This window comes from Maniola jurtina, chromosome 7, assembly GCF_905333055.1.
Source record: "Maniola jurtina chromosome 7, ilManJurt1.1, whole genome shotgun sequence".
Lineage (NCBI taxonomy): Eukaryota > Metazoa > Arthropoda > Insecta > Lepidoptera > Nymphalidae > Maniola > Maniola jurtina.
In genome coordinates, this window is record NC_060035.1 from 7,664,478 (window position 1) to 7,678,237 (window position 13,760).

At 37.3% G+C, this 13,760-nt stretch overlaps 2 protein-coding genes across 2 annotated transcripts in view; both read left to right on the forward strand.

The window, feature by feature from the left end:
* On the forward strand, positions 1–3,553 carry LOC123867016 (odorant receptor 85c-like). Its single transcript, XM_045908852.1, has 7 exons — positions 1–160; positions 841–1,045; positions 1,301–1,570; positions 1,998–2,097; positions 2,237–2,341; positions 2,691–2,846; positions 3,429–3,553. The coding sequence occupies exons 1-7, from the start codon at positions 142–144 to the stop codon at positions 3,474–3,476; spliced, it is 903 nt and encodes a 300-aa protein (XP_045764808.1). The 5' UTR covers positions 1–141; the 3' UTR covers positions 3,477–3,553.
* Positions 3,554–4,886: 1,333 nt separating this feature from the next.
* The window catches only part of LOC123867011 (putative protein kinase C delta type homolog), a 28,974-nt gene continuing 20,100 nt past the window's right edge, over positions 4,887–13,760 (forward strand). Inside the window, exons 1-4 of the mRNA XM_045908845.1 lie at positions 4,887–5,377; positions 9,286–9,401; positions 10,758–10,959; positions 11,591–11,720. Coding sequence (XP_045764801.1) covers positions 5,285–5,377; positions 9,286–9,401; positions 10,758–10,959; positions 11,591–11,720 — 541 coding nt within the window. The 5' untranslated portion in view covers positions 4,887–5,284. The remainder of the gene's footprint in view (positions 5,378–9,285; positions 9,402–10,757; positions 10,960–11,590; positions 11,721–13,760) is intronic.

The window sequence follows — 13,760 nt, forward strand, 5'->3', positions numbered from 1 at the left end:
CTAGCTGATAAAAACTCTTCCTATTTGTAGAACCTGCATTGCACTGATCAACTCTTGGGAACCTTATTCATACTTCTGACCACTTTGAATACACTCGGCAAACAAATTGCTTTTAATTTGAGAGTTCGGCGCATCGATAATATGATTGACGTAATTAAGGGTAAGCAGAAGTGTTAAATTCTTGAGTAAAAAAAGGAGATAGCATCCTTAATGCTTTGGGGTCCTTAATTAGTAGGTAGAAGTCATTTTAATTAGTAGGTACTAGGTAGGTAGGTACCTGTCTTCTCCAATCACTACCTATAGAACGAATATTGAAAACTATAAATACGAGTACATATAAGTATATCTAGTAATTTCCATTTTTATCTAAGTAGGTAGAGATAAAATATTCTTAGGGTTCCGTACCTCAAAAGGAAAAAAGTGAACCCTTATTCGTTATCGGTCTGTCTGTCTGTCGTATCTGTCCAGCCCATTCAAGGGAACCAAAACCTATAGAGGGTACTTCCCGTGGACCAAGAATCATGAAAGTCAGGTAGCAATGTCTTATACCACAAGTCAAGGAAGAAATCCGAAAACCGTGCATTTGTGGTTACATCACAAAAAAATTAAGATATTTTGTGTGTGACCAAATAATTAGTTTACTAAATCACATCAAGATGGCGCTGTCCATCATTTATTTGCAAATTTTTATTACATTGGTTTGAGATTTATTGTACGATGGTGCGGAACCATTCGTGTGCTAGTCCACCTCGCGCTTGACCGATTTTTTACTTACATAAATCTATGTAACTACTGTAACTTATCATTTTCATGATCTACTTATGGCAGAACTGATTTTAGGATCATATTTTGCACCTAAAAACTCATTCCACGAGGACATAGCAAGGGCCAACGCAGTATCGATGACTCGTCTCCACAAACTTTATTGCATTGCTGTAAGCATTTGTGGTGTTCTATTTACTGCTTATCCTCTTATAAATAAAAGTTTGGGACAAGAAGCTCAAGTTCCGGGATATTTCCCTTTTGACACGAGTGAGACTCCAATGTAAGTATCAAATAACTAGGGTTGATAAAAATAGCTTTAAACGCATTGTTTCTAAGGAGTGACCCAGCAAGGAGCATGCATACATGCATGCATGAGGGTGCATATTATGTTCATTTTATTTAATCTAGGTTAGGTACCTTACAATACAAGTCAAATGACGATCTCAATCTATTTATAAAATTATATTTTTTATGCCTGGTTAAGTTTAGGTAGGTGCCCACCTATTTTTAAAATACGTTGATCTTTTTTTTTCAGATTTCATATAGCAGTTGTGTACATGAGTGTCCTTATTACTCTGCAAGCTTATGGCCATGTGACGATGGACTGTACAATAGTGGGATTTTACGCACAAGCTAAAACCCAATTGCAAATCCTTAGACACAAGTTTGAACATTTTGTGGATGAATTTGAATCTGAGGGGAAAAGTACAGATCACTTTGAATATATTGACCAAAATGAAAATCATAAGCGAGCGTTGCAGAAGAAATTCGTGTGCTGTTTGGATCATTACGAACTTATTGTTTGGTACCTAGACATTTATATTACCTAGTTGTATTGTAGGAAGTACGTTGTCGTCATATAAAAATTAAAATTCATTTAAAAATCTGTCAATTTTGTGATGCTACTGCGACCGGATAAAAACTAAGTAGGTACTTTTACTTATACCTCAAAATTTCCTACGAGCTCTTGAGGCAATTGTAGCTTATAAGCAGCTAGTGTACATAGTCTCTACAGCTTCTACGACGAACTCTACGTCTCCATAGGTACTTACGTTTTCTTCGCGAGTTATATATATATATATATATATATATATATATAGTTATAGACGAGGTACCTACATAACAAATCAATTTCCGTAAAATAATCAGCTTAATCATAATCCGATATTTAACACGTTTGAAGTACTTTAAAAAATGTGAATAGAGTTTCCTAGATGGCTTGTCTGTTTCAGGTTTGTAAAGGAAGTAGAATCTATTTTTGGCGAAGCGATGATATTTCAGTTTTTCGTTATGGTCTGGGTAATCTGCATGACCACGTACAAAATTGTCGGGGTAACATACCTTATATGTAATATTGATATAATATAGAACTAGACGTTTCTTAGCCAACTAATAAATTAAAATTGAATCTGACAACCTTAATATTTAATTTAGGTAATATTAATACCTGCTTAATTTAATTTCGTTTTAGCTTTCTGTAATGTCCGCAGAATTTATTTCGATTGTAATGTATCTTGGGTGCATGTTGGCGCAGCTTTATATTTACTGTTATTATGGAACACTTCTTAAGGTAGAGGTAAGGGCAATCATTTTTATATGACACACTAGCTGATTTTCTGGACTTCATCCGCGTGGATTTAGATTTTTAAATATCCTGTCAGGATTTCTCAAATCTTTCCTTACCATTAAACCCACATAATAACCCACTAAGTTCCTATATTGCGTATATCAACGCAAACTACAACAAGAACGTGCTGCACACGTTTAATGTAGCGAATGGGCACATTCAAATCAGCTGGGTGGCTATCATGCAGTGTCGATCACTGAGTTAGTGAATCACGCGCTGGTATTCATGGTGCATGCCCGATAACTACTGCAATGGCCAATTGGTAGGAACTAATTTACTTATCTTTAAAATCTTGCAGAGTGAACTAGTGAACGACTCCATATATCAGTCAGGATGGCAGTCCCTCTCACCTGCATTTCGTCGTCAACTGTACATGCTTATGGAAAGATGTAAACGGACGGTGGAGCTTCGCACCGCTTTCGTCATACCTATGTCACTGGATACGTATATTTCTGTAAGCATACTTCAACCACGGAATTTCCCGTTAACTATTCTGTTTTTGGAAGTTTGCGTTAACTTAACTAGAAACCAATTAAGTTAGATAACACTATCACAAAATTCATAATGGGGCAATTTCCCTTTTTTATGAATTGATTATAATTTAAGTAAAATATTTAAAAATATGAAAGAATTATTAAAATATTTCAACAAATGAAAAAGTTGTAGAACTTGTAAGTAGCTAGCTTAGGAATAATTTCGTTTTTCGTTTCGTTTTAATTTCGTTTCACGCGGCGCTCCAATGTCACACGGTCTTATCGCTTTAGTACATTTATTAATTACAAAGAATATACTACTCTCTTACGAGAGATTAATTATGGTGAAATTAAAAAAAAAAATCACTATCAATTAATGAAAGACAAGCAGTTGTACCACAGAGTTAATAAATTTAGGAACAGCGCGAGAGCTCAGGAGCAATTTAAAAACTATTGAGCGCTTGAGTGATTAATTGTGGTGCAACGATCTCGGCCGCGACGTCATCTTAGTATTTTAATTGTTGTTTTTGTAACAGGATTTTATATATCATTTTGGTTTTCAGATTTTGAGATCATCTTACGCACTCTTTACAATTTTGGATAGAAAATAGATCTTAAAAATGAGTAAGTATACATACTTATGTTATGTGGCACGTGCTTGGATGAAATTAAACACTAATTCATCCAAGAGCACGTGTGAATGATGTGTTGTTGAGTTTAGTAAAATTAAAACAAAATACATATAAATAAAATTGGTCGCTGTTTCTATATATATCCCAACGATGTTAAATGAAAACATTTATTCCTGGGGGAGATGTAACAATTTATGAATAATAGAGTCGTATAATCCTGATCGACTTCCATTGTTGACACAATATGTTAGGCAGAACGTATCGCAGCACTATCGCAGGAATCGTCAACATTTAAAAACTGTGAATCTCCTAACCTGTGTAGGTTTCTGAGCCTCCACCTCAACAAGGTCCAAGGCAAGGGGTTCTGATGTCAAGGGTGAGAAAGATGCTGGTTGTGTGACTGATACGCATCCCTCTCCTCCAATGACAAGGAAGATAAGAGCTAAGAGGTTACAGTTAGAGATAATCTTGATTTAAATTCTTATTGGAAATTCTTACCTGTGTAGGATCTACTTCCAGACAATTAGGACTGCGTAGGATTTAATGAATATTAATACTACTTTAAGTAATTTAAACCTATTAAACAAAATTATCTTAATCAACTTTAAGATTAAATCTTATCTTAACCATGTATTGATTTCTTTATAAGTCAGGCCTGAAAAAGCCTCAAAACATTTGAGAATCAGGCTAATTAATTAAGAATCGAAGTGTACTGATAGGTGGTAGAGATATACGAAGTAGTATGTATACCTACTTATAATATTATGTACGGGCATGACATGATGTTCTCTAAAACTTTGATTGTTAGTTAATGATTGTGTCTATTCTAAACATTCTTAGGCAATTTCGAGCTTCTCATAATATGGAACCAATGTGTTAAGATGAGATTTTCACCATCCATTCGCACCCACGCACACATACCGCAACCAAACTCTCTTACTGGCCTATCAGTCAGTTAACATAAATATGAGTATCTACCTATCCGCGAGTGAAAATATTGAGTAGCCGTGGAGTAAAGTCAGCGCTTATGAATTTTATAATGTACTACTTAGCTTTTGCCATGTCTTTAGTCAAAGAATCTTTAAAATCGGATGAGTGGTTTCGGAGATTACCTCCTACATCCAAACTAATAAACTTTTCCTCTTTATAATATTAGTGTAGATGTACTTAAATATGTTCATTTAAACGAGTGTACGCAGAATGATTCTTATCTATCCCTAAGTAAGTAGTTTTATACAATAGAAGATCAAAAGTTACTTTCTTACCTACGAAACATAATTTCGACAAGTAGATAGACATATTATAACGCTTTTTTCTTGGTTTTTATTGCTTTAATCAATTTAATAACTGCTTCATGTTACTCATCTATTGTCGGAATCTGTAAAGAAGTAAACATCTGGACGTAGCGTAGGTACATACTAAAAATAATTTCTCTATCCTTTATTCGCCACCGTATTCTGGACTCTGGTACTCTTGTAATTATTTTAAGCGCATTTTTGTGTATCGCTTAAATTCTCGTAGAGCGAAGGCGGCCGATGACTGTTGACTCACGGACTCCGGCAGACAATTCAGGAACTCACCTCTCTTCAGTGCTCCGTACGTCGTAAGTGCCGAAAGTCGTGTAAAAAGTGTATCCGGCCGCAAATAGCTCGCGTGGAATTTCGTTTATAAATACGCAATTGCGGCGGCGGCAGCGGTTGAATCGCACTCCGTCGCAGAGGCAGAGTTCGTGTCGGTTCAGCGGTTCAGGCAGCGGCGGCGCGAGCGCCGGGCATGCGCGCGCGCCGATGATATTTACGGGCGGGGGGGCGCGCCGGCGCACCTCGCCCGCGCCGCCGCGCACGCGCCCTCCCGCTTACCAGCGTCTTTGTGCTGAAAATGTAAGTTTTTCGGATGTTTCAGTAGGTATCTTAGTACCGTTTTTATCTTTGTAGGTTCGTAGCCTTTGGTAGGTATCCATCGATAGATTCGAAGTACATTTGATAAGGGGGTTTGCCTGGCTTGTAAATATTTATAATAGTACGCGAGTAGGTACAACATAAACATAGAAGTGTAGGTATTGTGTGTATCAACAGGTCAGATGTAAATATTTCCACAAGCTTTGTAACACGCACCCGTAAACAGGTATAAATTATTACAATACATACACGCCCTACATATTATACCTATTATATTATGTCACGTGTGTAGAAATGTGGCATATGGTAAGTTATCAGCCGCGGACTTACCGTCAAATCGGGCGGCATCATTGAAATGAGACCCCAGTTGGTGCTTTTTGTTGTTAGGATTTGGTGGCACTGAAATGCGTAATATGTGAATATGAAAACAAACAAAACAAGAGCATTTAAAGTTTTCTGTATACATCTGATTCAGATATGCCTGTCTTCTGAATTTCGCGAGTGAACAAATTTTCTAACTTTTGTAAAATGAATCCTTCCTTTTGGAAATGTACAGAAAATAAGACTTCTCCAAGCACATACGCGACAGCCAAGCAAACCTTAGGTCCGAGGCCCGGGGCTGACCGCCTCCCCCGGCCTAGCTTTAGTCCGCCACTGGTTATTATTTAACTTTAAACACTGGCAATAAACTTTAATGTGGTAGATAGGAAATTGATGTAGGTACTATGATTAATAGCAGTGAATTTCATAGAAGCTTATCAACAAATACTCTTTAACCCCCGACCCAAAAAGAGGAGGGTTATAAGTTTGACGTGTGTATCTGTGTATCTGTCTATGGCATCGTAGCTCCTAAACTAATGAATCGATTTTAATTTAGTTTTTTTTGATTGAAAGGTGGCTTGATCGAGAGTGTTCTTAGCTATTATCCAAGAAAATCAGTTCAGCCGTTTGAAAGTTATCAGCTCTTTTCTAGTTACTGTCCCTTCACTTCTTGGGGGTGTTAGAAATTTTTAATTTACACTTGTTAACTTCATAAACTTACTTTACTCTAAAATAATAATCTCAGTCACGACTAAAACATGTGTCAAATCTACTCCTACGTACATAATAATATAACACAGGTGTATTTAAGTTGGATATAATTAAATATTGTATTGTATATATTGTGACACCATCTGATTAACTGGAACAGTCGAGTGGAGAATTGAGTAAGAAACTGGAATCAAGGTTGAGTGGCGTATATCGAACAGTAAATGCACGGATATAAATAGAGGAACAGCGCGCTTAAACGTTTGATGAGATCGTATGTTAGGTACCTACTGAACCCTTAGAACGAGGCTATGAAGTTCCACATCACGATGACGTTGATCGATTTCGAACATGGAGAAGCTATTTTCGAAACTGATCTAAAAAGGTGACTGTTTAAAAGCCGTTTATTCAGAACTAGGAATAGTAATTTTTTTTTTAAATAATCGAATTCAATCCAGAGATCATTCGATGAGAGTTCTCCATATTGTCCTCAAAGGTAGGATCCTGCCAATCCGCACTAGGTCAGCGTGGCAGATTATGACCTTAAGCCCTTCTCATTCTGAGAGGTGCCCTATGCTCAATAGTGAGCCGGCAATGGGTTGATGATGTCGATAGTGATGAGATTAGGTACGGTTTTCGAGGCTGAGCATCCTTGTCCGGGCGTATCCTTACTGGCAGTTTTTTTAGCTCTATAGTTTTAGGATTTTAGCCCTATACTTTCTCTTATTTCTATTATTAAGTAGGTTAGGTAGGTACGGTACTGATTTTTGTTTTACATCTGTTTTCCCCTGGGACACTGGCTCTAGTCTATTATTCAGTAGGTACTAAGTAGCTATACCAATTTTCGTTTTATAACTGTTTTCTCTCGGGGTACTGGCTGTAGTTAGGTACATGGACGAACTAAAATAAAACAAGATACTTATTGAAAAACTTTTGACGTTGCCGTTTGTACATACTTGTGCTAAGCCTGCTACTCGTACGTGTGGAAGATAATGCTATACGGCTACCTTTTTTTAAATTCTATTACAAATTACCCCTTGATAGTAATCTCACTTGGTAGTAAGTGATGATGCAGTCTACTGTCTAAGATGAAAGGAACCTAAGGAAGGTATTCTTGATTGAGCAGTAATAAATAAGTTCCATAATTTTGCAACATTATACCACTGATCTCAGCTTCACCCGCGTGAAGTTCGAGCTCTAGCTAAGTCGCGTGAAGTAATAAAGCTCTAGCTCGTGGATTCTAGTGAACCGTTGGAGTAGGTACGTAGGTAAATAATTAAATCTGTGAATGTTTTTAAACTGCGAATGTTTTTTCCCAATTTAGTCTGTGTAGTGATGCGCACAGAAAACTGGACTTCACGGACGTGTATCGAAAATAAATGAATTTTGAATATGGGGATCACTTTTAGAGGGAAAATTAAAAGAAAAAAGTTCCGCAAACTGTACCGTCTGACATGTCAAATGAAAGGGCTTGTTGTGCAACAAGCAACAATGTATTTCAGCCAATAGTGAGAGTATCGGCCAATCAGGTGTGATTGCAATCGTCGCACTGTAACTGTCACTACAGCGGTAGCATCAATGAGCTTCGAACGTATACCGCGAAAAACAATTTTTGCCCGTCCGAACGTAATATTAACGTTACGGTAAACGTTGTAGAACGTAGCTGTATACCTAGTTAGCTAGATACTTACATCGTTATTACGTTATATGAATGAAAATAATATTGCGAATGAGTCATGGATCGCAGCGATGCAAACTAGTCGGATATGTCAAGCAAATCCCCAATACTCATCATATGCCATTAGAGTATAAACCGTTGCAGATCGAATCGGACTCTTGCCAGAGAATTCAAGAAAAAGACCTTGAGGTTGCGACGTTTTCTTAGCGAAAACCGGCAACTAGTAGCTAACCTACGGTTGTAAGGGTGGCACATTATAAACAAAAAAATAAATAAACAAAAAGAGTGATATGTAAATTGGCGATGTGTCGAGACGTTGTCGAGAATGTCGAGAATGTCGGCTTTGTTTTGGGTACGTTAGTGGATGTCACTTCAGTCTGTTCATGAATCTTCTATTGGCTACAAGTCATTTAACATGCTCAAACTTTTAACTTCATTATATATATATTGCAAAACATCAAAAAGATGGGACATATTTGTGCGATTTCAAGTGGATACCTGAAACACTATTTACTAATATTCTTCCCTTCCAACTTCCACTATTTGTAACTAGCGTATTTGAAGATTTCTATATATCCATTGATTCAACACTTGAAACTTAATATATTTGCCATTTATCTAATTATTTGTCGCCATATAAAAATGTATATGAAAATATATACCTACAGCAATCTCTAATGAGTAGGTCTACTTACCTAGTTTGGCAATAATGAGGGAATCATCATACTGACAAATATTCACACAAATGTAAAAAATAAAAATGAGGTTTGTAGACTTGGTTTAACGACGAATGATTTCCGAAATTTTTAACATTATTAATTAGGTGTATTAACGTCACGCTGTACATTTAAGGCGACCAATGACTTTACAAGGCGATAAACGACAAATATTTTTCTATTTTTCAACATAAAAATATTTTCCTGCAGAAATTACTCTGTTTTTTTGTTAAAAAAATAAAAAAATATCAGTCGTTTACGATGTCATTGATCGCCTTCCGTACCGTGCTTGAATTTAGAAAAGTCCATTTTTTTACATACCGGCGTACAAAACATCACATCGTTTTATTACTAAGTCCAACTCCAAGACCCTATTCATGCAACTGGGTCGAAATATCATAAGAGCTTTTAGTTAAAACTTTGTAAAATAATAATTTAGTAAGGAAGGTTTTGTCGCGTGGTTTCAGTGGTTTCCGGGCGCAGGAGGCGCGGGCGGCGCGCGCGACCGCGACGGTGAACCGCAAGTGCGCCGCTCACGCGCCAAGCGAATCACGCAGCGGCGCGGCGCCATCAAGCACCTTAAGTAAGCTTATTTAACCTTAAGTAAGCTTTTTTAACCTTAAGTGAGCTTTTCCTTCAGGTTATGAATATCTTTAACTTGAGTCTTTAATCCCGGGCCGTTACTTCGACTAAGAATTTGAAGTGAAGGTTACATACAGTAACTAGAAAAGAGCTGATAACTTTCAAACGGCTGAACCGATTTTCTATGATTATAGCTAAGAACACTCTCAACCAAGTCACCTCTCAAACAAAAAAAAACTAAATTAAAATCGGTTCATTAATTTAGGAGGTACGATGCCACAGACAGATACACAGATACGTAGATACACACGTCAAACTCATAACACCCCTCTTTTTGGGTTGGGGGTTAAAAACTCGTCGATGATGATGAAGCAAAAATATAGTCTCAGTAGAGAGACTTAGGTTATATACATGGTTAACCTTTGCAGTGATGACGTAATAAACATTGGCCAGTAAGTGAATGAGAGCTCCCAAAAATAATAGGCTGATTTAATTTAAACTTGCTTGTGATTGGTTTCGATTTCAAGACATGTTTTCCGGGGGGACTAAAGTAAAAACACTATCCATCGCTCCACTCACGCTCCTGTTTGGTTTGGAATTCTATCTGGGAAAAGGTAAAATGCTACTAGCCAGGAACGTAGTCAAGTTGGGCCAAACAGAAATTACTTTGACAGGTTTCTGTTAATGGCCCTAATTAAATCCCTCCCGAAATCAATTTCTGGCTACGGCCGTGCTTGTACCATACAACTTCCTAGGAAGGTGTTAACTAGCAGCGCCTAGCTTTCCCGTTGACCAGGCCTGAGTTAGGTATCGGTAGGCTTACATAGAAAAGCCTAAATCGACCTATTTCATTACGTAAGAATAATGAAATACCTAAACATTGTGCATTAGATACATCCGAAAATGCTTGGTATATTTTTACAAATTCACTTTCGAGTGTCCGAGTATCAGATCAACGAAAACAAAATTAGATCGATATTCGTATTTATGTCAGTGATTGAAACATTGTTTACACGAAATCAAGATTGAATGGTAGATATTTTTACGATCTAATTTATTTTCATATACTTTCCTTGCATGCTAACTGCTAAGCTACTTACGTCTGATTTAGTGTTTCCAGTACTGTACATTTAAGTATATTTATTATACTAGTAATGGAAGGTACATTTTTTTCTGTTTTCGTTAGTACATGTATATATTCTCAGTATAGATTTGTATGAGTTACCTTGTAGCACTATAAGTGATCACTTTTGTGTACCTATATACTTAATACTTAATTAGGTCTTCTCGTTTGCAATAAGGTGAACACGAAATAAGAAAAAATTCTATTAATTAAATTGTTAAATTTTTTTTGCAGAATCCATGAGGTCAACGGTCATCGTTTCGTGGCGAAATTTTTCCGGCAGCCAACATTCTGTGCATTTTGTAAAGAGTTCCTATGGGGGTTCGGCAAGCAGGGATACAGGTGTGTCGTGTGTCAGACCGCAGTCCATAAGCGCTGTCACAGCAAGTTGCTGGGGAAATGTCCCGGCTCTACCGCCTACTCGGATGCCACTGTGGTAAGGACAATGAATTAATTGGTATATATAGTAGCGCTAAACACAGCTACTCGTACAATATGAAATACCCACCTTTCCACAAATTATCACAATAATATTATAGCAATCGCCTATTCTTTTACTATAGTTTTAGCAATTATGTACCTACCTGGGTAAGTGTAGCTAGAGCCGTAGTCAAGAAATGAGGAGCTGGCGAACAAAACGGTGTCATATTTTCACGAAATAAAAATTTACAGTAGGAGCAAAAACCCGGATGAAAGCTGTTGGAGCTGTTAATTCTATAGTTTTGTTCGAAATTAAATAGATATTATGTAACCCCAACCCCCAATAAAATGATTGATTGATTGAAATCACGAACTTTTTAGCATTTTAGTTCTAGGCGGTTTTGTCTGGAAATCGACATCCTTAACGATATTTCTTCTACGATGCAACATGCTAATTTTTCACTATCTATTGACTATTTTTCACTTTTTGCATAAGTATAAATGTGTACAGGTCATTTGCTGCAGTCGTAGGTCCTGTACCTACTTATTCGTAGCAGGTACTACGTAGCAGTACCTACTAATAGATTATATTCTATATAAGTAGGTTCTTAAGTATTTTTGATAAACTTATAGTATCTTTATTGCAGTATTTGAGGGAGAGGTTCAAAGTAGATGTACCGCATCGATTTCGTCCACACCAATTCATGTCACCAACATTCTGTGACCACTGTGGTGCTCTTCTCTACGGGTTCTTTAAACAGGGTCTTAAGTGTGAAGGTAATTTTGTTAACATTTTATTCATAGACGATGTCGGGTTTAAACTATGTACTTACTTATCGGGTAGCGAAAATTGATCAAATATGGAGTAGCCTATGAAACTAATAACAAATCATGCGCTATTGTGAATAGTATCACTTTTATAACTTCTTGTGGATTTTAATGTAGTTTTAACCATTATAATAGAATATTTTATGAAGAACGATACTACTTTGTTACACTTAAACGTTCTACGTGGACGAAGTTCATATTTGGTCAGTCCAGCGCAAAATTTATAATATTGCTCAAGTGGGTTACAGTTTTGACTACGTTTCAATACCGTCCAAGAACCGTACCTTACAGCGCCCTCTAATGATGGTACCTGGTGTGGTCGTACCGCTGGCAGCACCTCTGGGGCGGCCTTTAATGGTTGATCTGTGAATCAATTTAACTACATTGGCGAACTTTCAACTTGCGTTTCAACTTGCGTTTCTAAGCTGCCGAAGCAATGCTTGCGTCCACGTGTAGTGTTGAGTCTGCGTCACAAACGAGGGAGATGATGGAGCAACTTCAGAATAAGGGGTGGCTCTAAAATCAATGCGAGCACCATAGGGTTTGATGCATGCGCTATTCCCAGCGAACTTGACGCATGGGGACAGGCATATAACGTTGGGTAGTTAGCTCATGCGTCTAACGCAAGTTGAAAGCGCACCAGTATAGTTAGACCTTAAAAGTGAACAGGACAGAAAGACACACTTTCGTATTTATAGTATTAGTATGGATAACGTAATTAAAATTTATACAAACTCTTTGGTCGTCTTTATTTATCTAATTAATATTATTGCACGTAATTTTCTGTTTTCTATTTTTATGGGGTTAAGAATTAAGGTGTTTGAATATATTTTGTAGTGTCCAGGTAACATGTAAAGGGTGTGTGAAGAAAGCATGTGTAATGTGCATGTTTTATTCCCGGCATGCACTAACTTCCATTGGGCAGTTAACAGTGCATCAAAAAAAGTATTCCAAGAGTTTGCTGCCACCTCGACTAACATGTCCACTTTTATTCTCCGGGAACACGCTGTATCTTGCCTGAGCAGTTAGAACGGAGCGAAAGATGAAACAACGGAACAATAGTCACACTGTATGTACCTACAAGTAAGCTTCATTGTGTGGAAATAATTAGTTAAAATAATTGTTTCTTCTAATTCGATGCGTGTGCAACCTACATAATATTACAGTGTGTCTCTCAGTGGTATTTTTGTACCGTGCGTACCTACTAAGTAATAAACACTTTAAAAAACCTTCCAATAATTTATATAATTATTAATAATAGAATTTTTCGTTGCTAGTTGCCACCAGAAACTAGGTTTTGGCCGTGGCTTGTTACCCTCTACCGGCAAAGCCGTGCCGCCAAGCAATTTAGTGTTCCGGTAGGTACGATGCCGTGTAGAAACCAAAAGGATATGGGTTTGATAAAAAAAATGGGTAGATATATTATAACTAAAGAGTAGGTATGTTTACACACCAAGATAATAATATACATGTTTCATCTGTATCGATTTCGCTGGACTGAAGAGCGGCTTGAAAGACTGTCCACGCGCTCGTGTAAGCAAGTAAAATCGTGCAAGCGAGAACTGTGATCTTCAGAGTTCAGCGGGTTGACGAGGGTAGAAGCCGCGCTTGCTCGTGCATCTAACATGTTAATTACCGTCCACACGCACGCGCTTACCTGCGCAAACCAGGTACGCGTGCAGGTGATACTTTAAATATGCATTTAAATTGTATAAATTGAAATATATTAATTATATGTAATTTAAAAAAAAAGGAAATAAACAATTTGATGGGAAAAATTTTGACTGCACTAATCCTGCCAGCAGATCTAGGAAGCTGCAAGAATAATTGTCCGCCCTTCTGGAACACTAATTCCCGCAGGGCGAATTTAACATAGGACAGTAATATTACAGAATACTTAAACAGTACCGTATATAGTTGTAATATCGCCGTCCTAGATATGACCTCAGGAATTAGTATTCCCGAGGGGCGGGCAATTTATGCTAGACT